The sequence below is a fragment of the Aythya marila genome (assembly GCF_965140915.1).
Source record: "Aythya marila genome assembly, chromosome: 16".
Classification (NCBI taxonomy): domain Eukaryota; kingdom Metazoa; phylum Chordata; class Aves; order Anseriformes; family Anatidae; genus Aythya; species Aythya marila.
Window position 1 is genome coordinate 2,924,909 of NC_139057.1, and position 27,066 is coordinate 2,951,974.

General features: G+C 41.2%; 1 protein-coding gene across 1 annotated transcript; it reads left to right on the forward strand.

The window, feature by feature from the left end:
- Positions 1 to 1,007: 1,007 nt before the first annotated feature.
- Positions 1,008 to 26,757, forward strand: LOC309884429 (death-inducer obliterator 1-like; the record flags this gene model as incomplete). The annotated part of the gene is made up of 12 exons (XM_082773383.1): positions 1,008 to 1,098; positions 1,211 to 1,489; positions 13,799 to 14,252; positions 15,153 to 15,312; positions 15,976 to 16,092; positions 16,307 to 16,413; positions 16,973 to 17,136; positions 17,265 to 17,808; positions 18,342 to 18,495; positions 19,527 to 19,616; positions 20,250 to 20,445; positions 23,509 to 26,757. The coding sequence occupies 12 exons, from the start codon at positions 1,008 to 1,010 to the stop codon at positions 26,625 to 26,627; spliced, it is 5,475 nt and encodes a 1,824-aa protein (XP_082629509.1). The 3' UTR covers positions 26,628 to 26,757.
- Positions 26,758 to 27,066: the final 309 nt, after the last annotated feature.

Sequence of the window (27,066 nt, forward strand, 5' to 3'; positions counted from 1 at the left end):
ACGATAAGTAGAATAAACATCTACAGTGAAACGTTGTCCATTTCTTAAATCTGTACATGTGTATTATTTTCTAACTAGCTTTGCTACTTCTCAACATGCCACCACAAGAGGCTGATGGCACACAAGTTTCATTTCCATCTGTTTAACAAAAGATATTTTACACGATGCCACCACGCCCAACTGATACTTACTTGTAGGTGTTCTGAAAAACATGTGAAAGTCTGTTCTTGTGATTTTTTCTCTCAGTTCTAACACGTGCCCTAATTTATTCGGAAGATTTTGTTGTTTGAGTTACTTTCAGATTTTACACCAAAAAGATCTGGAGAAATGAATAATTAAGTAATTTATTTTGGCTTTGAGCTATGGAAATACTAGATTCCCGGACCTTTCATTGTTGTGAAATAGATGGGTGAAAGTTTTCTTTTTCCTTATAGGAAACACTTTTTTATCACAGATTAGTTTGGAGAATCTGTTCACCATTAAGGAACCGTAAATGCACCTCGCTCATTTTCATGGCATGATGCAGTAATACCAATTGACAACTTCGGAAGACCGGAAAGGGGCTTTTGAGTCGGTTTACATCAGAAAAGTTTTTACACACAGGTGCATTACCAAGGCGTTTACCTCCACCGTACCTGCGTGTAGCAGGCTCCTGCCTCCAGTGCTGCGGAGACGTGCTCCTCGGGGGGGGGGGGGGGGGGAGAGAAAGGCAGAAAGGGAGGAGAGAGCATCCTGCGACAAAGAAACAAAACACACGTGTTAATTTCAAAACATCGTGGCTTTTTTCTCCCACGATTTCCCCTCCTGATGGCTGGTGCGCGGGTGGGCAGCTGAGGCAGCCCCGGGGCCGTGTGTGTAGCCCCAGCTGGGGCCGCTGAGCTCCCATACGGCTTTTTTTTTCTTTCTTTCTTTTTTTTTTTTTTTTTTAATAATTTTATTTTTATTTTGGCTTTATTTTGGCTTTATTTTTAGGCACCGGGAGCGGCTGAGGCCACACAGCCGCCGAAATGAGCGAGCTTCGTGCTCAGCAGCTGAGCTCTGCCGCCTGCTCTGCGGCTGCGGTTCCCTCAGCGAAGGCTTTGACGTTCTCCGACTCGTGTTAGGCGATGCATTCCTGCACCGTTCGCATCGAATGGGGAGGCTTGACGCGGAAAAAAGCAAAAAAAACAAACAATAAACTTAAAACATTTGCAGCCTTTCCTCCCCTCAGCACTCCTCTGCCTTCCCCTCGCCGTTCCCTCACGGACCGCGCTCTCCACGCCCACCCCGCCGCTTTCTCCACAGCCTAAACTGAAACAAAACGCAAAGCCCTCGAAGCCGGGACCAGCAAGGAGGGCTCAGCACCCGTCCCTGCGGGGCTCGGAGCCCGATGGTGCCCGGCAGGACGGCGAGGGGCCGAGCCGCCGCCTCATGGCGGTTGGCGAAGCCGCCCTCAGGCCGCAGGCGCCGGGAGGGCGGCGGTTGAGGGGCGGTTGGCGGCGGCTCTTCGGTAGGCCTTGCGGGGTTGGAGCTGCCCCGGGGGAGCCTTCGGTCCCCTCAGCGCTAGGGTGGGCTGAAGGGCCGGCGGGGACCCTCCTATGTTGGTATACTGCTCTCTGAAAAGAGTACTCACTTCTGGTAACTTTTCCAAACACGCACCAGAAACAGCGCCCATCAGAAGATGGTGCAAGCTGGGGGCATGCTCGCCTTGCAGCTGAGGCAATGGACTGGTGAGCTGCTGCCAGAAGAGGCAGTCATGCTACTTCCCCTGTGCTCTGCTGTGTGCTCCTGCCCTCCTGTGCATTGGATACAAGACCTGTGCAAGGACAGCGTGAGTTGGTGCAGCTGGATTGTCTGGCAGAACACTAATCCTGTCAGTAAACCAAAAAATCTGCCAGGGCCGATCCATTTTGTCATAGTCAAAATGGGATATCATAGAATCATAGAATAGAATATCCTGAGTTGGAAGGGAGCCTTAAGGATCATCAAGTCCAACTCTTGACACCGCACAGGTCTACCCAAAAGTTCAGACCATGTGACTAAGTGCACAGTCCAATCTCTTCTTAAATTCAGACAGGCTCGGTGCAGTGACCACTTCCCTGGGGAGCCTGTTCCAGTGTGCAACCACCCTCTCTGTGAAGAACCCCCTCCTGATGTCAAGCCTAAATTTCCCCTGCCTCAGCTTAACCCTGTTCCTGCGGGTCCTGTCACTGGCGTTAATGGAGAAAAGGTCTCCTGCCTCTCGACACCCCCTTACGAGGAAGTTGTAGACTGTGATGAGGTCTCCCCTCAGCCTCCTCTTCTCCAGGCTGAACAGGCCCAGTGACCTCAGCCGTTCCTCGTACGTCTTCCCCTCCAGGCCTTTCACCATCTTCGTAGCCCTCCTCTGGACACTTTCCAACAGTTTCATGTCCTTTTTATACTGTGGTGCCCAGAACTGCACACAGTACTCGAGGTGAGGCCGCACCAGCGCAGAGTAGAGCGGGACAATCACCTCCCTTGACCTACTAGCGATGCCGTGCTTGATGCACCCCAGGACACGGTTGGCCCTCCTGGCTGCCAGGGCACACTGCTGGCTCATATTCAACTTGCTGTCTACCACGACCCCCAGATCCCTCTCTTCTAGGCTGCTCTCCAGCGTCTCATCGCCCAGTCTGTACATGCAGCCAGGGTTTCCCCGTCCCAGGTGCAGGACCTGGCACTTGCTCTTATTGAACTTCATGTGGTTGGTGATCGCCCAGCTCTCCAACCTGTCCAGATCCCTCTGCAAGGCCTTTCCGCCCTCATTCGAGTCCACAACTCCTCCAAGTTTGGTGTCATCAGCAAACTTGCTCAAAATACCTTCTATTCCTACATCCAGATCGTTTATAAAAATATTGAAAATCATATCCATGATTTTACCAGGCACTGACGTGAGACTGACAGGCCTGTAATTGCTAGGGTCTTCTTTCTGACCCTTCTTGAAAATCGGCACAACATTTGCCAGCTTCCAGTCTACCGGGACCTCTCCAAATTCCCAGGATCGTTGAAAAATAATTGAGAGAGGTTCCGCGATGACATCCGCCAGCTCTTTCAGCACCCGGCGACGAATCCCATCTGGACCCATGGACTTGTAGGGATCCAGGTGGAGTAGCAAATCCCGTACACGTTCAGGGTTGGTTGGGAGTTTGTCATCCCCACTGTCCCAGCCCTCCAGCTCAGGGCACCCTGGGTCCCGAAGCCCATCATCGGCATTGAAGACAGAGGCAAAGAAGGCGTTAAGCGTCTCTGCTTTGCCTATGTCATTGTCTGTGAGGAGACCTTCCCTATCAAGGAGCAGCCCTATGTATTCTTTAGTTCTCCTTTTTCCATTCACATATCTAAAAAAAACCTTTTTATTTTCTCTCACAGACACAGCCAGCTTCAACTCTAGGTGTGCTTTGGCCACACGAACTTTCTCCCTACAAACACGAACAGCATCTCTGTATTCTTTCCATGACACCTGGCCCTCCTTCCAGTAGCGAAACACTCTCTGTTTCCGCCTAATCTCCATTAGAATGTTCCTGGTCAGCCACGCCGGCCTCCTGCCCCGCCTACCTGACTTGCGATATTTAGGAATTGCCTGATCTTGTGCTTCTAGGAGGCATCACTTAAAGATATGAGGGTGTTTTCTTTTTCTTTTTTTTTTTTTTTTTTTTTTTAAGATGAGGTACCTCTGTCAAAGGTTGTTAACATATGTAGGATGTAAGTACCTTCGATACTTTGTCAAAACACACACACCACTTCACTATCCTTCAAATGTAGTGAGGTGTCCTGCAGATTTGAGAAAGTACTTCACAGGTGTTCTGAAACACCGAATAGCCTATGTAGTGTAGGTATCTTTTACTACACGCAGAATCCCTGCCATCAAGTAGTTAGGTAGACAGTTGTAATTATAAAGTAGTATTTTAGTTTGTGAGACTGTTAGACTTCCACGAGGCTGAAATATCTGCACATTTTCTGTTGGCTAAAGAAGCATTGAGTTATGTGCTCTACTGTAGAAACATTTCAAAATAGCCATGACGTGAACTGTCAGAATAAAGGATGCTTGTGCATCTTTCTTCTTGAACCTGTACTGATGCTGCTGCCTATCAACCCTGGGAACTTCAATCTACCTTTGTGCTAGTGCCATTTATTTATTTCTTTATTTTATGTGTATATAGTTTTACTGTGATATTGCCATTGAAACACAGGAAGGTTTGGGGCACGGATATATTTTTTATATACACAATATCTTAACTGCTGTTCTTAGTTCTATCAGCATGCTTGTTAACTAATTTGAACAGATGATCAAACTATAAGTATGGAATGTAAGCTTAGTATTTCATGTTTTGTACTTCTGCTGCGACCCAAAAGAACTAAAATCATAGCACCGAGGACCGAATTGTACTGTGGTCATTTTGAACCCTGAGCTGTGCTGTCCTGCCGCTCCGTAGTGAGACAGAGGTGCGCTGTCCCACCGGCCTGAAGAGACAAGTCTGGGCAGAAGATAAACCAGGAACCAGAAGTAGAGAAATTCTCACAACCTTATCGTACGCATATTTTGGATATTCATCTTCTAGCTTTTCGAGACTGTTAATTCAAAGTAGTTCAGCTTTTTACCTCAGTGTATTAAGTTCCAGGTGCCTCATTTGACCAAACTGAAAATGTCACTGATAGTTTCTGATCCCTGTTCTCCTTCCTGGGATAGCTCAATGCCTCCTGACAGATAGTGTAAGGTTTGTGGGGTAGGCTTTGGGAGATAATAGAAACAGAAGAGAAGTCAGTGTGAGTCCAGCTCAACATCCCCCTGGGTTTGTGTTCAGTTTGTCAGTACTTGAGACCAGTCCCTAGGGAAAAGTACGGGAACAGTGGGTGAACAAGAAGTTTAATCTATAGTAAGATCTTCACGCTCTTTGGAATGATTTAATGTAGTGTGTTTCATCTTACACTTCAGATAATTTTCACTCAGAAACCTTTGGCAAGGCATCCACTCACAGTGGATCCACATAGCTAGTGCTTCCGCATCCTCCACTTCACTTTGTATTCCAGGCAACGTTTAGCACCCGCTTCTCTGCCTAGCCTTATGAAAATTCAGGTACAGCATCGGTTTTATGGTTCATCTTAACCACCAGCTTGTGTATTGGTGGTGAAACATGCTGGCAGTAAGAGGCAGTGTAGTGCAGCTCGTTACAAGCTTGCGTGCTGCTGGAGGTGCCTACTACAAATGCTCAGCGTCTAACAGAATTTAACGACAGGCAAAGGTGGGAAGGCTGTTTCACTCAGAAATGAGTAGTTGCATTGTTTCTTAGGTAATCCAAATCTTCCCCTTTCTGAGGTGTATTTCTATTCAAGCTTTATGCTGTTAGAGGATTTCTTGAACTGGGCTTCAGAAGGGTGCTCCCTACCTTTGTCCCCCTCAAGTCTGAGGGAAATCGGTTGTTAGACCCTTCCTGATAATGTCTGCTCTCACTGTAGCAGGTATGGAAGACCAAAAGGGTCCGTTCGGTTTGTGGTGAAATTAACCAAAGTTAAATTTCTGCATCCTTCCCGGGAAGCACATAGCTCTCTGCAGACGGGGCTGTGGGACTAATTCTGATTACAAAACCTTGCTAGCTGAAAACATCAGATAATAATTAAAAAATAAAGAAGTCACTAACTGGTCAGTAGTCAAATGCAGATTTAGGAGGAGAAAAAAGACTTTTGGGGAAGTAACTTTAGCCTTCCTAATCAGAACAACTTCATCTCAGGAGTTGTTGGACTGGTGAGCTGCTGCCAGAAGAGGCAGTCATGCTACTTCCCCTGTGCTCTGCTGTGTGCTCCTGCCCTCCTGTGCATTGGATACAAGACCTGTGCAAGGACAGCGTGAGTTGGTGCAGCTGGATTGTCTGGCAGAACACTAATCCTGTCAGTAAACCAAAAAATCTGCCAGGGCCGATCCATTTTGTCATAGTCAAAATGGGATGTGAGGGTGTTTTCTTTTTTTTTTTTTTTTTTTTTTTTTGTTTAAGATGAGGTACCTCTGTCAAAGGTTGTTAACATATGTAGGATGTAATTACCTTCGATACTTTGTCAAAACACACACACCACTTCACTATCCTTCAAATGTAGTGAGGTGTCCTGCAGATTTGAGAAAGTACTTCACAGGTGTTCTGAAGCACCGAATAGCCTATGTAGTGTAGGTATCTTTTACTACACGCAGAATCCCTGCCATCAAGTAGTTAGGTAGACAGTTGTAATTATAAAGTAGTATTTTAGTTTGTGAGACTGTTAGACTTCCACGAGGCTGTAATATCTGCACATTTTCTGTTGGCTAACGAAGCATTGAGTTATGTGCTCTACTGTAGAAACATTTCAAAATAGCCATGACGTGAACTGTCAGAATAAAGGATGCTTGTGCATCTTTCTTCTTGAACCTGTACTGATGCTGCTGCCTATCAACCCTGGGAACTTCAATCTACCTTTGTGCTAGTGCCATTTATTTATTTCTTTATTTTATGTGTATATAGTTTTACTGTGATATTGCCATTGAAACACAGGAAGGTTTGGGGCACGGATATATTTTTTATATACACAATATCTTAACTGCTGTTCTTAGTTCTATCAGCGTGCTTGTTAACTAATTTGAACAGATGATCAAACTATAAGTATGGAATGTAAGCTTAGTATTTCATGTTTTGTACTTCTGCTGCGACCCAAAAGAACTAAAATCATAGCACCGAGGACCGAATTGTACTGTGGTCATTTTGAACCCTGAGCTGTGCTGTCCTGCCGCTCCGTAGTGAGACAGAGGCGCGCTGTCCCACCGGCCTGAAGAGACAAGTCTGGGCAGAAGATAAACCAGGAACCAGAAGTAGAGAAATTCTCACAACCTTATCGTACGCATATTTTGGATATTCATCTTCTAGCTTTTCGAGACTGTTAATTCAAAGTAGTTCAGCTTTTTACCTCAGTGTATTAAGTTCCAGGTGCCTCATTTGACCAAACTGAAAATGTCACTGATAGTTTCTGATCCCTGTTCTCCTTCCTGGGATAGCTCAATGCCTCCTGACAGATAGTGTAAGGTTTGTGGGGTAGGCTTTGGGAGATATTAGAAACAGAAGAGAAGTCAGTGTGAGTCCAGCTCAACATCCCCCTGGGTTTGTGTTCAGTTTGTCAGTACTTGAGACCAGTCCCTAGGGAAAAGTACGGGAACAGTGGGTGAACAAGAAGTTTAATCTATAGTAAGATCTTCACGCTCTTTGGAATGATTTAATGTAGTGTGTTTCATCTTACACTTCAGATAATTTTCACTCAGAAACCTTTGGCAAGGCATCCACTCACAGTGGATCCACATAGCTAGTGCTTCCGCATCCTCCACTTCACTTTGTATTCCAGGCAACGTTTAGCACCCGCTTCTCTGCCTAGCCTTATGAAAATTCAGGTACAGCATCGGTTTTATGGTTCATCTTAACCACCAGCTTGTGTATTGGTGGTGAAACATGCTGGCAGTAAGAGGCAGTGTAGTGCAGCTCGTTACAAGCTTGCGTGCTGCTGGAGGTGCCTACTACAAATGCTCAGCGTCTAACAGAATTTAACGACAGGCAAAGGTGGGAAGGCTGTTTCACTCAGAAATGAGTAGTTGCATTGTTTCTTAGGTAATCCAAATCTTCCCCTTTCTGAGGTGTATTTCTATTCAAGCTTTATGCTGTTAGAGGATTTCTTGAACTGGGCTTCAGAAGGGTGCTCCCTACCTTTGTCCCCCTCAAGTCTGAGGGAAATCGGTTGTTAGACCCTTCCTGATAATGTCTGCTCTCACTGTAGCAGGTATGGAAGACCAAAAGGGTCCGTTCGGTTTGTGGTGAAATTAACCAAAGTTAAATTTCTGCATCCTTCCCGGGAAGCACATAGCTCTCTGCAGACGGGGCTGTGGGACTAATTCTGATTACAAAACCTTGCTAGCTGAAAACATCAGATAATAATTAAAAAATAAAGAAGTCACTAACTGGTCAGTAGTCAAATGCAGATTTAGGAGGAGAAAAAAGACTTTTGGGGAAGTAACTTTAGCCTTCCTAATCAGAACAACTTCATCTCAGGAGTTGTTGGACTGGTGAGCTGCTGCCAGAAGAGGCAGTCATGCTACTTCCCCTGTGCTCTGCTGTGTGCTCCTGCCCTCCTGTGCATTGGATACAAGACCTGTGCAAGGACAGCATGAGTTGGTGCAGCTGGATTGTCTGGCAGAACACTAATCCTGTCAGTAAACCAAAAAATCTGCCAGGGCCGATCCATTTTGTCATAGTCAAAATGGGATGTGAGGGTGTTTTCTTTTTTTTTTTTTTTTTTTTTTTGTTTAAGATGAGGTACCTCTGTCAAAGGTTGTTAACATATGTAGGATGTAAGTACCTTCGATACTTTGTCAAAACACACACACCACTTCACTATCCTTCAAATGTAGTGAGGTGTCCTGCAGATTTGAGAAAGTACTTCACAGGTGTTCTGAAGCACCGAATAGCCTATGTAGTGTAGGTATCTTTTACTACACGCAGAATCCCTGCCATCAAGTAGTTAGGTAGACAGTTGTAATTATAAAGTAGTATTTTAGTTTGTGAGACTGTTAGACTTCCACGAGGCTGTAATATCTGCACATTTTCTGTTGGCTAACGAAGCATTGAGTTATGTGCTCTACTGTAGAAACATTTCAAAATAGCCATGACGTGAACTGTCAGAATAAAGGATGCTTGTGCATCTTTCTTCTTGAACCTGTACTGATGCTGCTGCCTATCAACCCTGGGAACTTCAATCTACCTTTGTGCTAGTGCCATTTATTTATTTCTTTATTTTATGTGTATACAGTTTTACTGTGATATTGCCATTGAAACACAGGAAGGTTTGGGGCACGGATATATTTTTTATATACACAATATCTTAACTGCTGTTCTTAGTTCTATCAGCGTGCTTGTTAACTAATTTGAACAGATGATCAAACTATAAGTATGGAATGTAAGCTTAGTATTTCATGTTTTGTACTTCTGCTGCGACCCAAAAGAACTAAAATCATAGCACCGAGGACCGAATTGTACTGTGGTCATTTTGAACCCTGAGCTGTGCTGTCCTGCCGCTCCGTAGTGAGACAGAGGTGCGCTGTCCCACCGGCCTGAAGAGACAAGTCTGGGCAGAAGATAAACCAGGAACCAGAAGTAGAGAAATTCTCACAACCTTATCGTACGCATATTTTGGATATTCATCTTCTAGCTTTTCGAGACTGTTAATTCAAAGTAGTTCAGCTTTTTACCTCAGTGTATTAAGTTCCAGGTGCCTCATTTGACCAAACTGAAAATGTCACTGATAGTTTCTGATCCCTGTTCTCCTTCCTGGGATAGCTCAATGCCTCCTGACAGATAGTGTAAGGTTTGTGGGGTAGGCTTTGGGAGATAATAGAAACAGAAGAGAAGTCAGTGTGAGTCCAGCTCAACATCCCCCTGGGTTTGTGTTCAGTTTGTCAGTACTTGAGACCAGTCCCTAGGGAAAAGTACGGGAACAGTGGGTGAACAAGAAGTTTAATCTATAGTAAGATCTTCACGCTCTTTGGAATGATTTAATGTAGTGTGTTTCATCTTACACTTCAGATAATTTTCACTCAGAAACCTTTGGCAAGGCATCCACTCACAGTGGATCCACATAGCTAGTGCTTCCGCATCCTCCACTTCACTTTGTATTCCAGGCAACGTTTAGCACCCGCTTCTCTGCCTAGCCTTATGAAAATTCAGGTACAGCATCGGTTTTATGGTTCATCTTAACCACCAGCTTGTGTATTGGTGGTGAAACATGCTGGCAGTAAGAGGCAGTGTAGTGCAGCTCGTTACAAGCTTGCGTGCTGCTGGAGGTGCCTACTACAAATGCTCAGCGTCTAACAGAATTTAACGACAGGCAAAGGTGGGAAGGCTGTTTCACTCAGAAATGAGTAGTTGCATTGTTTCTTAGGTAATCCAAATCTTCCCCTTTCTGAGGTGTATTTCTATTCAAGCTTTATGCTGTTAGAGGATTTCTTGAACTGGGCTTCAGAAGGGTGCTCCCTACCTTTGTCCCCCTCAAGTCTGAGGGAAATCGGTTGTTAGACCCTTCCTGATAATGTCTGCTCTCACTGTAGCAGGTATGGAAGACCAAAAGGGTCCGTTCGGTTTGTGGTGAAATTAACCAAAGTTAAATTTCTGCATCCTTCCCGGGAAGCACATAGCTCTCTGCAGACGGGGCTGTGGGACTAATTCTGATTACAAAACCTTGCTAGCTGAAAACATCAGATAATAATTAAAAAATAAAGAAGTCACTAACTGGTCAGTAGTCAAATGCAGATTTAGGAGGAGAAAAAAGACTTTTGGGGAAGTAACTTTAGCCTTCCTAATCAGAACAACTTCATCTCAGGAGTTGTTGGACTGGTGAGCTGCTGCCAGAAGAGGCAGTCATGCTACTTCCCCTGTGCTCTGCTGTGTGCTCCTGCCCTCCTGTGCATTGGATACAAGACCTGTGCAAGGACAGCATGAGTTGGTGCAGCTGGATTGTCTGGCAGAACACTAATCCTGTCAGTAAACCAAAAAATCTGCCAGGGCCGATCCATTTTGTCATAGTCAAAATGGGATGTGAGGGTGTTTTCTTTTTTTTTTTTTTTTTTTTTTTTGTTTAAGATGAGGTACCTCTGTCAAAGGTTGTTAACATATGTAGGATGTAAGTACCTTCGATACTTTGTCAAAACACACACACCACTTCACTATCCTTCAAATGTAGTGAGGTGTCCTGCAGATTTGAGAAAGTACTTCACAGGTGTTCTGAAGCACCGAATAGCCTATGTAGTGTAGGTATCTTTTACTACACGCAGAATCCCTGCCATCAAGTAGTTAGGTAGACAGTTGTAATTATAAAGTAGTATTTTAGTTTGTGAGACTGTTAGACTTCCACGAGGCTGTAATATCTGCACATTTTCTGTTGGCTAACGAAGCATTGAGTTATGTGCTCTACTGTAGAAACATTTCAAAATAGCCATGACGTGAACTGTCAGAATAAAGGATGCTTGTGCATCTTTCTTCTTGAACCTGTACTGATGCTGCTGCCTATCAACCCTGGGAACTTCAATCTACCTTTGTGCTAGTGCCATTTATTTATTTCTTTATTTTATGTGTATATAGTTTTACTGTGATATTGCCATTGAAACACAGGAAGGTTTGGGGCACGGATATATTTTTTATATACACAATATCTTAACTGCTGTTCTTAGTTCTATCAGCGTGCTTGTTAACTAATTTGAACAGATGATCAAACTATAAGTATGGAATGTAAGCTTAGTATTTCATGTTTTGTACTTCTGCTGCGACCCAAAAGAACTAAAATCATAGCACCGAGGACCGAATTGTACTGTGGTCATTTTGAACCCTGAGCTGTGCTGTCCTGCCGCTCCGTAGTGAGACAGAGGTGCGCTGTCCCACCGGCCTGAAGAGACAAGTCTGGGCAGAAGATAAACCAGGAACCAGAAGTAGAGAAATTCTCACAACCTTATCGTGCGCATATTTTGGATATTCATCTTCTAGCTTTTCGAGACTGTTAATTCAAAGTAGTTCAGCTTTTTACCTCAGTGTATTAAGTTCCAGGTGCCTCATTTGACCAAACTGAAAATGTCACTGATAGTTTCTGATCCCTGTTCTCCTTCCTGGGATAGCTCAATGCCTCCTGACAGATAGTGTAAGGTTTGTGGGGTAGGCTTTGGGAGATAATAGAAACAGAAGAGAAGTCAGTGTGAGTCCAGCTCAACATCCCCCTGGGTTTGTGTTCAGTTTGTCAGTACTTGAGACCAGTCCCTAGGGAAAAGTACGGGAACAGTGGGTGAACAAGAAGTTTAATCTATAGTAAGATCTTCACGCTCTTTGGAATGATTTAATGTAGTGTGTTTCATCTTACACTTCAGATAATTTTCACTCAGAAACCTTTGGCAAGGCATCCACTCACAGTGGATCCACATAGCTAGTGCTTCCGCATCCTCCACTTCACTTTGTATTCCAGGCAACGTTTAGCACCCGCTTCTCTGCCTAGCCTTATGAAAATTCAGGTACAGCATCGGTTTTATGGTTCATCTTAACCACCAGCTTGTGTATTGGTGGTGAAACATGCTGGCAGTAAGAGGCAGTGTAGTGCAGCTCGTTACAAGCTTGCGTGCTGCTGGAGGTGCCTACTACAAATGCTCAGCGTCTAACAGAATTTAACGACAGGCAAAGGTGGGAAGGCTGTTTCACTCAGAAATGAGTAGTTGCATTGTTTCTTAGGTAATCCAAATCTTCCCCTTTCTGAGGTGTATTTCTATTCAAGCTTTATGCTGTTAGAGGATTTCTTGAACTGGGCTTCAGAAGGGTGCTCCCTACCTTTGTCCCCCTCAAGTCTGAGGGAAATCGGTTGTTAGACCCTTCCTGATAATGTCTGCTCTCACTGTAGCAGGTATGGAAGACCAAAAGGGTCCGTTCGGTTTGTGGTGAAATTAACCAAAGTTAAATTTCTGCATCCTTCCCGGGAAGCACATAGCTCTCTGCAGACGGGGCTGTGGGACTAATTCTGATTACAAAACCTTGCTAGCTGAAAACATCAGATAATAATTAAAAAATAAAGAAGTCACTAACTGGTCAGTAGTCAAATGCAGATTTAGGAGGAGAAAAAAGACTTTTGGGGAAGTAACTTTAGCTTTCCTAATCAGAACAACTTCATCTCAGGAGTTGTTTCTTGGTTTCCCTCGGAACCTTTGCGCTGTCACAATGAATGTGTCACGGTAACTCTGCCCACGGTAACTCTGATCTGTAAACGATGCTTCTGGCAAACTGAAGTGGAGCACATTGCGTTTGCTGGTTGGAGAATGTGTTTTGGCTTATTATGTTTTGCTGAATTGTTCCTGTCAGTGCCACAATGTGGACAGGTGAAATGCAACCTACAGAAATGCTTGTTTTTAAAGTCCTGTGCAATTATAACTTCAGTATATGGAGCCTTCGCTTGTAATTTGTAAATTTTCTTGTGCATTATGTGTATTGTCAATATATTGATGTTAGAAAAAACATTAAATGGCAGTTTTGGATATTGTGAATGGAATAGTTGGTGGGAATTAAATAGCCGCAGTTTGAGCAGTGGTTTTAATATTCAATTATTAAATATTATAGTATTAAATCTAGAGTTGAACTGGGAAGTAAATGAGAAGATCTGATAGTTTATAGCGACAGTGTGATACTCATACTAGCAACCAAATGGCTTGAATGTACGTTTAAAATTTTAAGCAATTGATTTGTTGTTTAACTTGACTCTCTTTGCTTGCTCCTTAAAGTAGAAAGTTTGGAGTGAGGATTTCTGCTTAAATGTGAGATATGGGTTGTGTTGCTTTTTTTTTCAAAGACTTTGTGAAAATGTGTTTTTTTTTTTTTTTGTTTTTTTTTTTGTTTTTTTTTTTTTTTGAAGCTTAATCATGAAGTCCAACTCAGGAATCTTTGAAGGTGGTGTCTTTTTTTTTTTCAAATTTCTTGCATAGCTTGTGACTAAGATTTTCAACCTTTACAACCAAAATGCAACTCTTTTAAACTCTTCAGACAGTCTCTGAGAAGTGCTCTCTGCAGGATCAAAGGCAAATTTCTTCTTAAAAAAGCCAACTTTTACACATTTTTTAAAAAGGCTTTTAAAAAGGCTTTAAAAATGAATGGCTTAAATTATATACTTGGTAGTTCTCCAGAGGTATTTCACAGACTTCCTTATAGATTGACAGCTGGTCTTCATAAACAGGAAGTTACAATGTTAAGTATTTAATACTGCATTTTCTTCTTTGTTTTAACAGCTCAAAAGGAAGAGAAGAGAAAGAAAGATAAAGCGACAGAGTTTATAGGGGCATCAAAGAAAGCTATTGGTTCAGCATCTATGGTGGAGAAACATGCATCTTCCCTCACTAAAAATCTTCCAACAAAGATGTCCCCTTCCAATTCTAGCACATCACTAATGAAGCAGACACTGAAACCTGCTGGGAGTTTCAAAGGTGTAATTCCCAAGAAACCATGGCCTTCAACAGGCGGCGTTCCTTCAAAACAAGCAGCTTTTTCTCATGACTCGCCAGTTTCCAAAAAACCAGCTGCATCCAGTTTGGCTGGAGGACTCAAAAGGCCTTCGCTGTCTTCCGTTTCTACTGCATCTGGAAGTAGTCAAGCAAAAACACAAGCTAGCCCTATCCAGTCGCAGCCCAACTCACAGATTCGACAAAATATTCGTCAGTCCCTAAAAGAAATTTTATGGAAGAGGTGGGTGGGAATTCAAAGCACTTATTTTATATAGGAAGCTACAACTAGAAGCAAAGGGTTAGCCTGCAGAGCTTTGTTTCTTTCTTGCTAAGTGATACTAAGGGATTTAATTTGTGCTAGAAATTACTACAAGTATTTTTAGCATTAGAGCTTTATTAAAAATAAAAAATCTGATGTCAAATAATTGGGCATGTGAAAAAGCCTTTAAAAAAACGTCACTATCCCATTTGTAGTGAGAGACAATGACAGTTGAAGAATTAAATCACAACATAGAAATGTTTATAATGCAGGTGACCTGAAGCTGATATCTGGCAATGGTGGTGTTTGGAGATGTAGGGGTTGTACGAAGCATAGTGTAGGGCTTGCTGAGGCAGAGGTTCCTTCTTCTCCCAAAGTTAGCAACTGTATTTCATTTTTTTTTTTTTTTTTTTTTTTAAAAAAAAGCTGAAACATTGTCCCACAAATATTAAAGCTCTTGTCAGCTGTCAAGGCTTAGGCCACTGTGCTCTGGTAGTGTCTCTGAAGTAGAAATGCTGTTCACAGTGGAGGGTCTAAGATTAAAACTGAAGTGTTTTAGCTCCCTCAGTAGCTCCTGACAAAAAAACAACAACAAAAAACTAATTACAGTGTCATGAGTAGGAGTATTTGTAAGGACTGACCTGACTTGAGTTCCTTAAGGCTGTCTTCCGTGGTCTTCTGTAGACAGTAGCAAAAGGTTGCCATAGTTGACATTTTGAGGTCCTGAGATAGACTTTGGCTTTGAAATGTGTTTTAAGGAAGTCCTCACTGAGTGAATAAAAGCGTGGTTAACTCCTTCCTCTGAAAATTTAGTTTTTATGAATGCTGCCTGAAGAATTCGTGCCTAACGTAAATGCGCATACCCTTTCTTGTTTTTAACAGAGTCAATGATAGTGATGATCTGGTCATGACAGAGAGTGAAGTAGGGAAAGTAGCACTCAATATTGAAAAGGAGATGTTTAATTTGTTTCAAGTTACGGACAACCGATACAAGAGTAAATACCGTAGCATCATGTTCAATCTCAAGGACCCAAAAAATCAGGTTTGGAATTTACTTATACAGTAAACGTACTGAAATATATTCTGTTTTTTAAATAATACATCAAAATCTATCCTCAATGTGTAGTTTCAAGAGAGAGACTTATGAATTATGCTACAAAAAATTGTTTTAAAGCCATTCAAATATTAAATAATCCAGTTGGAATGGAAGTCCAGTTGGATCGCGTGTATTTATTAAGATTGGCCTTTGTAGTGAAATATTTGTTTATTGAATGGCATTCATAGAAAAAAAAAAATGTTTTCTTCTGTGACGTTCTGTAGTTTGTATGGGATACTACTTGTGTACATGATAATTTATCTTTTAAAGGACAAAGAAGCTGGTGCAGATGGAAATAGTGACTAGACAACGTAATTTTAAAAAAAAAAATCTACTATAGATAAGAAACGGGAGTGGCAGTTCATCTCTCGAAATTCCTGTTCAGTAGAATTGATAGTATATTTTATGGTAATATGGAAAATTCATACTTCATGATGATTTCATCATTAGTTTCTGGTTGCTGCACCATTCTAAGTTTTCTTAAGATTAACTTGCATTTTTAATAGGGAATTAAGAAACCTGAAAGGGTTTTGACAGTTCAGCACTGCAAATCATGTTAGTTGCTTAAGCTATTCAGCATGGCAACAAAGTGTGGTTTGTTTTTTTTAGGGACTTTTTCATCGTGTTCTTCGTGAAGAAATCTCACTGTCAAAACTAGTGAGAATGAAACCCGAAGAACTTTCATCTAAAGAACTGTCTGTATGGAAAGAGAAACCAGCCAAAGCGGTAAGCAATACAATTCTCCAGTGTGTCCTTAGATATGAACTAACAGTAACTTCACCAGCCCTTACCACCCATAATTAATATATGGTTTTCTTCCTAATGAAATATGAATAACGTAAGCTTTTTCTCTTCCACTAGCCAACTGATAAGAAAATACAAAATAAAATTATAACATCAGTATGCAGACTTCTTACTAAAGTGTTTTTGTTTCTCTCAGATGTTAGAGTCAAGAACCAAATCACACGAGATCAAGAAAGCAGCTGTAAAACGGGAACAAGTGCCAGATGTAAATATGGAAGATTCTCCCCCGGTGTCTGATTCTAAGTATTAGCTATTGCTTTAGCGTGGAGGTGCCAAGGGAGATAAATGCTAACTAGAGCCTCAAATTTTGTATCAGAAATGCAGGTTGTTTCAATGAGCTGAAAGAATATCACCTAGTAGGTGTGCTATGAGCATTTTCCTTTTGGTTTGAAGGAATGCAACAGCCTAGTATCAGGCATATATATAAGCATGTGCTTCTAAAATATCAGATGATGCGTGTTTTTCAGACCTTTGTCTCAGTTTACAGCAAAATCTTAGCCAATTGTTTTCCCCCCCAAAAATGTAATCAGTATTACAATTCCATATTCTCAGGAAGCAGTTAATGTGATAGTATCTACTTCAGAATTACATGAAATGAAATGAGGACAAATACTATTTGAGAACTCTGTTTGACATGATATTCTTGAACAAATGACAAAAGGGGAAGAATATTTCAAAATTCTATCTTTTTATAAGTGCTGCTCAGAGCAGTAGTTCTGCACAGCCCTTAATATCTTTTTAAAGAACTGGAATTAACGGTTTCAAAAGTATTTTTTTATGATTGAATTTAGCAATCAACCAGAATGTTTTCTGTGTTTGTTCACTTCCAGGAGAAGCAGAAGTCAACCCGAACTGTACAAAATGTAAATAGTGCTCCTTCTCTAGATGTTTTTAGCAGTGTGTTGAAGGATACAACAAATGAACATCGAGCCCATCTTTTTGACCTGAACTGCAAAATCTGTACAGGTATCTACTGTGTTGACTTTCTCTGAAGTAAAAGAATTGTTAAGAGCATTGCTTACTTACTTGTTTTTCTCTTCAGACCTTTTCATTGTTAAAAAGTAATCAAAAACACTTTAAAATTAATTTTGTAGGTCAGATTTCAGCATCTGAAGATGAACTACCACCGAAGAAGATAAAATTAATGGCTTCTGCTAAAAAAGCAGAGTCAAAATCTAAACCAGAAGTTCAGCCAAAATATGAAAGTTCTGCACCATCAGCAGCAGCGGAGCCTGCTAAAGAGGCAGCCTCTGAAAACACAGAGGAAACCGAAGTTGGACCTGCAGCAGAAGCAGTTTCCCAGTCAAGCTTAGAAAGAACTTACATTCCTACAACCCAAGGCCATAACAACACAGATTCTTCATCTGAAGAACCTTCGACTTTTCCTGCCTCTTGCACTGGTGCAGTTGTCACAACTGTAACAGTTTCTGGCCGAGACTCTAGAACAGCAATGAGCGGCTCCTCTGGTACTACGACGACAGCCCTGCGCTCTGGTACTGCATCTGATAAAGTTTCAACAGGGGAGACAAAGCAGGAAATGTCAAAACCAGTTATGACTGTCCCCAAATCAATATTGACAAAACCATCATCCTCACCAGATCCAAGATACTTAGCTGTTCATCAGTCACCCAATATCAGGTGTGTATATTTAATAGTAAGCTAAGCCACTGAATCTTTAGTCTCGCTATGTTCAGTTTGTTTGTCCCCCTTTGCTTCTTACCCTCCCCTACCAATAATCAAAAGGCATGTTCAACTTTAAATCCGATTACCTGAACTTTAAATTATTAATTCATCATCTCCTTGTTTACCTTCTCTAGTTGGTAAAATTTTCTGAGCATCGTTATACATTGACAGTAAAAATTCTTCAATGTGTTGAAGAATTAAAACTTGCAAGATATTTGAAGAAATAAAACTTGCAAGATATTTGACTTTAAATCTGCACGTGCATTCAAATATATTAAGTGTTTGTGAGGGTTGGTTTAAAGCTGCTCCAGACTTTCATCCTATATTGGATGAAAGTGGAAAACATTAACAAAGCACTTACTAAGGCTTCTGTTACTTTATTTTAAAAAAAAGCAAGTAATTGATCAATAAAAGGTGGGAAGAAAAGAAGAAGAAGGAAGCATTCTTACTGTGCTCTATAACGTTTCTCTTTTGGATTTGTTTTGCAGTGTTGCCGAGCCACGCTCACCTCAAGGCAGCGATACTTCTCTCTTCCTCTCTCGCCTCAACACCATTTGGAAAGGATTTATTAATATGCAGAGTGTGGGCAAATTTGTCACTAAAGCATATCCTGTCTCCGGGTGCTTTGATTATTTTAGTGAGGTTAGCACTGACACGTTTATGCGTTTAGATTATATTGCAGTTCCTGTTGTTAGAAAGGCTGGGGTCACTGCGTATGTTGTTATATTGGAAGTGTAACAAAAAAAAAAAAAATTGCATCCCTTTAGTAATCTCCGTTAGTAATAGGAACAGTAGCCCGAGGCGGGGGGAAGGAGAGAGAGCCTTTTCAAAAAAATTCCTCACATATTTGTGAAGAATTCTCACGTCTGTTAATATGTTTATATATATGTTAGTATCTAACATAGAATAATAGCTTGATTTCAAGATCAGTTTTTGACGAGAAGTTCTAGAGCAAGTGTTTTGAAATAGATGCCTTGTTCTGCTCACAAACAGATGGATCACTGATGTGATCTATTAGAAAAGTTTGGCCATTTATTAAAAATATCATCCTTTGATTAACTTTGATGCAACTGCTTTTATATTTTGGGAGGGTGTACATTCAACTAATTAGGTAGTATGACAGCTTGTGATGAAACAACTGAGCAGTTATTTAACTTCTCTGAAGAAGTGTATTTGTTGTGACTGGGGGTTTCAGGCGTGTGGTTTAGGTCTTTTCTTAGGAGGGTTGGTGGCTCTCTTGTTGCTTTTGCTAAAATAGGTTTCATGTCATCATGACAGGAAGCTAACTAGAATTCATATGGGTGCAAAAATTTCAGATAAATTGAAAGTGTAGATAAAAGCTATACTACATATAACAGGTTCCCTGTAAAAGCAAAGCTAACAAATATAATCGGCTGATAGGCATACAAAAGTATTTGACCTTCCACTGCTATCTTCGTCAGGCAGTGCTTTTTCTGTTTTGTGTGTACTGCCAGCCTTCCAGTAATATGCCATAATGAACGCCTTGCATTTTGGAAATAGCCCATCTGAAATTAGGAATGTATATGTGCAAGTTTAGTAAAATATAGTACTGCATTATCGCCTAAGCTACTGGGATGGGGCAATCTGTGCTGGTTCAAAACTGTAGCCTCTCTTTCCTTTTCTTATACGACCATGTGATGCTTCTTGTTTAGGATTTACCAGACACGATTCATATTGGTGGGAGGATCTCACCGAAGATGGTCTGGGATTATGTTGGCAAACTCAAATATTCACTTTCTAAGGTATTTACTTAAAATCCTTTGGAAAACCAGGAAGAAACATACAGCAGCTTTTAATAGAATTTCCTTTTTACTAATTTATATTGATGTTGATCATACCTAGAAAACTACTGCTACCACTTATTCCATTGAAATTTTTGGTTTATTGAAGAAACTGGTTTGCCTGTTGAGCTGCCAATCATCTTTTCCCTGTGTAGTAGTTAAACATTCATACAACCTATTGTTTTTTAATGATTGAATATAAACCATCTATTTATTCAGTTACTGAAGATAGAAATTCAATTTTAAAAGACGAGGAAATTATTAGTAAGTGTATGTAATAAATTTTACTACTTAAACCCTTATGGATTTAGTAAAAATGAAGCACAGTATGCAAACATAATCTAAGAATTTTCCATTTCTTTCATAATTATTTGAATATTCTGAACCTAAAGAGGTGTAGCTTGATGTGAGATACGTAAATAGTTGGTATTTCTGAAAATGACAAAATTAATTCTGGTTTAATATTACCGATTGAATGACAGTATTTTCTTAAATCTTGAGTATTGTGTTGGAAAACAATAGTTGAGTACTTTTACGATTTTATTTGCTGATATGTTACAGGTTGAATTTTTCCACTTTGATTTTGTATTTCAGAAATTGTGTTTGATTCGTTTCCATCCTGCCACAGAAGAAGAAGAACTTGTCTATATCTCTCTCTACTCCTATTTTAGCAGTCGTGGTCGTTTTGGTGTTGTAACTAATAACAAAAGACATGTCAAGGATCTCTACCTGATCCCACTGAGTTCTAAGGACCCAATTCCTTCCAAACTCTTGCCCTTTGAGGGACCAGGTAAGCACAAAATTTAGGGGAGGTTAACTGCTAGGTAAAATTACAAAACGAGTAAATCAGAGTCCAATTGGTTTTGAATGTTTAATGTAAGCATAATTAAAAAAATATAATTTTATAAAAACATTTTAAAAGTATGCGTATAGGAAAAAACTGCAAAGTCAATCATCTCAAGGTGACATGGTCTGAAACTCACATAGCCTTTCCAACAAGATAAATATCTGCTGTTAGGAGGATTTGTTTACCCATAAAATGGAGTACATAGAACAGCCACTATATTGAGACAAACAAGCAAACATTACCAGAACATTATACCGACCCTACTTTCAACAACCCATAAATCTACCAAGTTTTAGGTCCCTACAAGCCATGTGCTGTCCCTTATATCACGTAGGAGACTCTTATCCCACGGAGCAGTCAAGAAATCTGTGAAGACAAAGGTAACGTTTATGGTTTCACTACGTTGTTGTTATCTCATGGTATGTATTACGCTGTGCATGCAATATGCATGTACACGGGGTCTGAAATATTCTGTGCTACCTGGATCAAGTTCCAGACAAATCCCTGACTTCAGAACATTGGTTTTGCCTGGGAGTAGGCAAATTCCTTTTGCGTAGGTGGCAGACAGTAGGTGGTATAGGTTGGTATATATTACAACCTTCTATTTTTAGTTAGTTATCAGCAGTAATGTATGGCTTGAATTTGCTCCATCTTTGTGCGTTGAACATGGAAACAGAAGAAATGAGAACGAATTCAGACGTGAAACACCTTTATATTACAAAATTTGAAGTCATCTTCATCTGAGGATGGAGGCGGTGCATATGCTTAGTTTCCAAATAAGTACCTTTTTTCATATAGAGTAACAGGTTGAGGAGCTTAAGAGCTACAGGTTACAATGAAGGCAAAACTTCATTGTTGTAAGGATGGTTTGCAAAATACTAAACAGTGCAAAATAATTACACATTAAAACACGTAAGGAGCTGACCTTTCTGACAAGCTGACTGTCCTCTACTACCCAAATACAAGTTTAGGACTAAACTCAATAAAGCATTCTCAGGGCTTATATTCATAAACAGATGTGTGTTCTGCCTGGCCAGGTTTTCACATGTTAATGGCATGCAACTTAAAAAACAATAACAAAAAAGCACCACCAACAAGCAATGTAATGCTAGGAAAATACTCTTCTTTCCTGCATGAAATTGCAAAGGGCGCTTGCTTTGTGTTCTTGGACAAGATTTTTCTCATACACTCTGAGCCTGTCTTATCCATCCCTGAACAGTGCACAGTCTACGTCATTGTTTTCAGGCTACAGCTAAAAAGGCAGGCTTGTTGCTACCTCAAGTCATCATGTAGTCTCTATAAGCTGAATGTAAGCACCTGGTAGTCTTTAATTTACCCAGTTCTTGAAAAGTAGGCAAAAACTATTATTCCTGTTTCATAACCAAAAAACAAGAACATGTAAGTGTTAACACTTGGCACAGGGAGGCAGACAGAGTCCTAAACTGTGGGCTAGATTTTCCAGCCTGAATAAATGAACTACATTCCTTTCTGGACAGTAACATATGAGTTTGCCATTGAATTGGCTACGTCTGCAGTCTTCCGCTGTGCTTTTAACCTGCTCTAGGGAAGCATTTAAGTGATCTTCCCCTACTTGCATTCTTGAGCAAACATAGGCTGTCCTTTTATTAGCGATGATCTCTGTCTCTTACAGGGATTCAGAACAGTTTTTTTTATCTTTTTTTACTGTTAATTTTAGATACACAGTCCAATAGATTTTTGAAACCTGCTCGTTTCAGTTATTCAGTGTTTGAGATGCATGTTGTGACTAGTTGGATAAATCACAGGTCTCTGCAGAAGAGCAGATAACCAATACGTTAATGACAGAAGAACAGTGAATGCTTATGAGGAGTTTTAGGGTGAACACAGATTTGAGAGATACTCTGCACGGGTCGATGCTGACCAAATGTGGAGTCATTACTCACATGCTGATAAAGAAAAAATGTAAAGCAGTCACTCAGAGTGAATCATACCTAACTATTGAGTCTCTTCAGAGTGTACACAGTCTTCCCAAGTAAGCTGTCTTTTGAGCTATGCCCTGATGTTATGTATTAATGTAATTTCATCTGGGGTAGTAAACTATAGTGATCAGAATTGCTAGGATTGCTTTTAGGCAATGGGTTGAAAGGAGTTTTTAATTGGGTGAATCAAGGATTTTTGATCCTTTCCAAATAATCTTAGATTCACCAAAGATAATTACATGTTTAGTTCCTGTCCTGCCTCCTTTTGTTGTACATCTTGCCGTCCCTGCCCTCTCACAATGGAGTAATTCTGCTCACATTTCTTACTTAGGGAAGGGTCTGTGGCATCAAACTCAATTCTACAACAGTGTTAAAAGTCACCTTGATGGAATGGTGTAAATGTCAGTCCGGTATTTTAGCACAGATTAGAACAGAAATGTAATTATTAAGTTTAACAATGCCTTGTGCTTTTTTTGTAACAGAAAGTGAAGTGTTTGTATTTTGTTGTTGTTGTTTGTTTGTTTGTTTGTTTGTTTTAATAGCATTAGTTTTTTTCTCTTTATTTCTGGTTCTTCAATTCCAACATAGCCCTACAGAAAGTTAGATTGCTTGTCCAGGTTTTCTCACTTATCAGTATCTCTGTGTATATAAGGTATTTGCAAAGTATTTTGAAAGGCAATATTTGATTGGGGGGGAAGTGGACAACAATAAGTAGAAAGTAATAATACAAAAATAGGAAAACTTTAATTTTTGAACATTAGAGACATTTGCAAGGACATCTTTCAGTAATCATACCTGTTACTGCAATATTAAAGAATATCAAGGGAAAGAATTAAAATATTTTTTAGTTACTGTATACAAATTTATATAAATAGTAAATAAATATAGATACATATGCTTATGAATTAATGTCACTGCGTGAAATTTAGAAGAACTGTTACTGTTATGACTCTCATAGCTGCCATTATATAAAATGATAAGTTCCTATTGAAAACACAGATAAAATATAGTAGTTTTTTACATATACAATCTTTGTGTTTCCTTTCAGGTCTGGAGTCTTCACGTCCGAATTTAATTCTTGGATTGGTTATCTGTCAGAAAGGGAAGCGTCTTGCTACTAGCATGGATACAGTCAAAATAGAGGAAAAGCGCAGCCGAATTCAGGTGCAAAAGGGAACAGAAACATCGCTGTACTCTAAGGGGCCAGCAGCTTCTTCACAAGAAAAGAAAACTCCGAAATACACACTGTATTCGGGAGATTCAGCTGTAAGTACAACACCACCTGGATTTCCTCCACCTCCACCCCCACTTCCCGTTCCAGAAACCTCATCAGTTACACCTTCAGTAATACTGTCCTCAATTAAGAGTGGAACCACAAGTACCGTAACGCCACCAGTTTCCACTACTGCTTCTACAAGTGCTACTGCTACACCTTCTTCATCCTCAAAAACTGCCACACCTCTTGAGCACATCCTCCAGATACTTTTTGGTAAAAAGAAGACTTTTGAACCTCTTGCTAAGGAGACTGAAACTGTCCAGTCTTCAAATCAGGAAGCTCAAGCAGCTGTGGATGGAGGTGTGTCAGCTGTTCCTTTGCTAGATCCCATTGTACAACAGTTCGGACAGATGTCAAAAGACAAAGCTATAGAAGATGAGGAGGATGACAGGCCATACGATCCCAAAGAAGAATATGATCCAGAGAAAGCTTTTGAAATGCAGACTGGTGAAAGCAAAAAACTGTATAGTGTGGAGAAGCCCAGTAACACAGCAGAACTAGAGGTTGAGGCCTATGATCCGGAAGACAAAACTATCTTGGAATCTATCTTGGAATCAAAAGTTACTGTTGATGATTTACCTAACAAAATGTATACAGACACTAAAAACACTTCTGTGGAAACACCTGCTTTGTATGTGCCAGATTTATTTGTGCCTTCATCCTTGGTGGAACAGCAAAAAATGTTAGAAGAATTAGACAGACAAATAGAAGAGCAGAAACGACAAATAGAGGAGCAAGAAGAAGCCCTCAGACAACAACGAGCAGCTGTTGGTGTTTCAATGGCTCACTTCTCGGTGTCTGATGCTTTAATGTCACCTCCACCAAAATCTTCCCTACTAAAGACTGAATTGTTCCATCAGGACCAACAGGCTGCGCAAAAAGTAGATTTACCTTCCAATCAGCAAGAACAAGTTTTAAACCAGAGCTGTGACCCTCAAGCGAGTTTTCCAAACACTTTGCAGACTTCACTTGGTAAGGAAGATAAAACTTTAATTCCTGCTACTCAGCTTAGTTACGGTGGTGATAATTGGGTTTCCAGTGAAAAGGCTCCTGCAGTGCTGCAGGAAGAGGCACCTAATAGCAAATTTGAAAATACTGTTCAAGTTACTTTGGAAAATGTGAGTCAAGCAGTTTCTGCAGAACCTTCTACATCCAAGCCTTTACGTAAAGTGCTGCTTCCGACACCTCCAAGTACGTCTTTTCAGCCTAATTTCTCCACATCTAATGACGGTCAGTCTTTGCAAGATATGCACAAAGTATCCTGGTCAAATGAGGCAAATCCAATGTTTACTTCTCAGGAAAAGGGACCTGGTCACTTTGAACCAGACAGGGGTCTTTCTGCGGTGCAATACGAAGAACAGAGAAACCCTCAGCCTCATCAATTTGTAGAACAAACTGAATCTCCACCAGTTCAGGGTGAGGGTGGACCTCTCCCACAGCACTTTGAGGAGAACCGAGCTGGAGGTCCGTTTCCTTTGTCTGGGCAGAAAGGAGGACCTCCAGCACCACTGATGCTCAACGCACCCGGAGGACCTCATGGACCTAATTTTAGAGGCCCAGCGCCACAGTTCTCAGAAGAGCATGGTTCTCCAAATAACGATGGACAAAGAGGATCTGCCCCTGGAAGATTTGGAAGTCAAAAGGGTCCCATTCCTTCCTTGTTTTCTACACAGCATGGACCACCATCTCTGTTTGGTGATAACAGGGGCCCTGCTCCGTCTTATCACGGTGTTCCAAGAGGAATGTCACCATCTCAGTTTGAAGATCATAGGGAGCCTCACATGGAACAAAGGGAATTCTCAGATTCCCAATATAACGAGATGATCAGGCCTCCGGGACAGTTTGAAGGCCCTGATCAACCTCAGTTCATGGGAAACAGAGGACCTTCGCCTTTTCCTTTTGGAGGTCAAAGGCGACCCCCACCAGCTCAGTTTAAAGGACAGAGAGGAGGTCCGCAGTTCGGAGGGCCTAGAGGTCCAGCCCCTAGTCATTTTGGGGGACCAAGAGGGCCTCACCCAAATCAATTTGAAGGGCAAAGAGGTCCGGCTCCAAACCATATACCCGGCCCACGAGGACTTTTGCCACAGCCATTTGAAGAACGGAGAGGAGGGAGTCCACCACCCAGGTTTGCCAACCAGAGAGGTCCAGCTCCGCTTCAGTTTGGAGGACCAAGAGGAGCCACACCTCCAATGTTTCCAGAACAAAACGAACCTCCCCCTTCCAGATTTCATTTCCAAGGTCAGTCGCCACAAAACATGAAGCCAACCCCAAGACCACTCCTGGACCTTCCCAGTCATCCACCAGGCCACAGAAAGGAGATGTGGGAGGAAGCTGGGCCGTCTGCACCTCTTTCTGGTATTCCTGGGCAAGGGCCTGAGTCAGAAGGACAGTGGTCAGGATCTGACTTCCGAGAAGGCAAAAATCTTGAATTTAGAGGCCAGACATTTGAAGGGAGACAGAGAGAGAGATACGAAGGAGGAAATAAAGACAAGGTTTTAGATCAGCCAGAGCCTCAGCAAGCAGATAATCGACAAAGCAGACCCTTTGAGGAAAGACGAAGGGATCGAGAACATGGCAGACCTTGGGAAAGAGACCGTGGCAGAAACTGGAACAGAGACAGGGACTGGGAGAGACACAGAGACAACACCTACAGGAGACGTGACAGAGAACGATCAAGAAGCAGAGACAGCGATCGTGACAGAGACCGAGACCGGGATCGAAGCAGGGAGAAAGAAAGAGATCGAGACAGAGATCAAGATCGTGAAAGAGGAAAAGATCGGAAAGATCGGAGTCAAAGTAGGGAGATCGGTAAAGAGATGAAGCCAGAAACACCTAAGGAAGGTCAGAAACCAACAGAAGCAGAAGCTTCATCTTCCACTAATCAGTCATAGAACTATAACTGCTGTTATATTTCCCATAGATAATATACAACACTGCAAGGACTGAGTCAATGTCTTCAGTATATACTGTATATTCTCACCTTTACAAAAATGCTGTTGTAAATCTAGCCTTACAAAATGTACTGACAAATTAGCAATTTTTGAACAACTGTGAATGAAAATATTCAGGTAGGTAAAAGGCAAGAACATACTGGACTTTCACTTGCTGCATTTTGTGCATAATGCTTTTCTTATAAAAATTCACAGCGTTACCTGTTCTGAGATTTTGTTTTTTCTACTTGCATCTTTATCTTAAAATTTCCATTTACAGTACAGAAATGGAAAAAGTCTAAGAAGAGCATATTGCTTTTTAAAATTATAAGGTTATGTTTTCCAGTAACTTGAATTGTAATTTTATAAGAGAATTTAATCAAGACCTTAGGAGCCATAC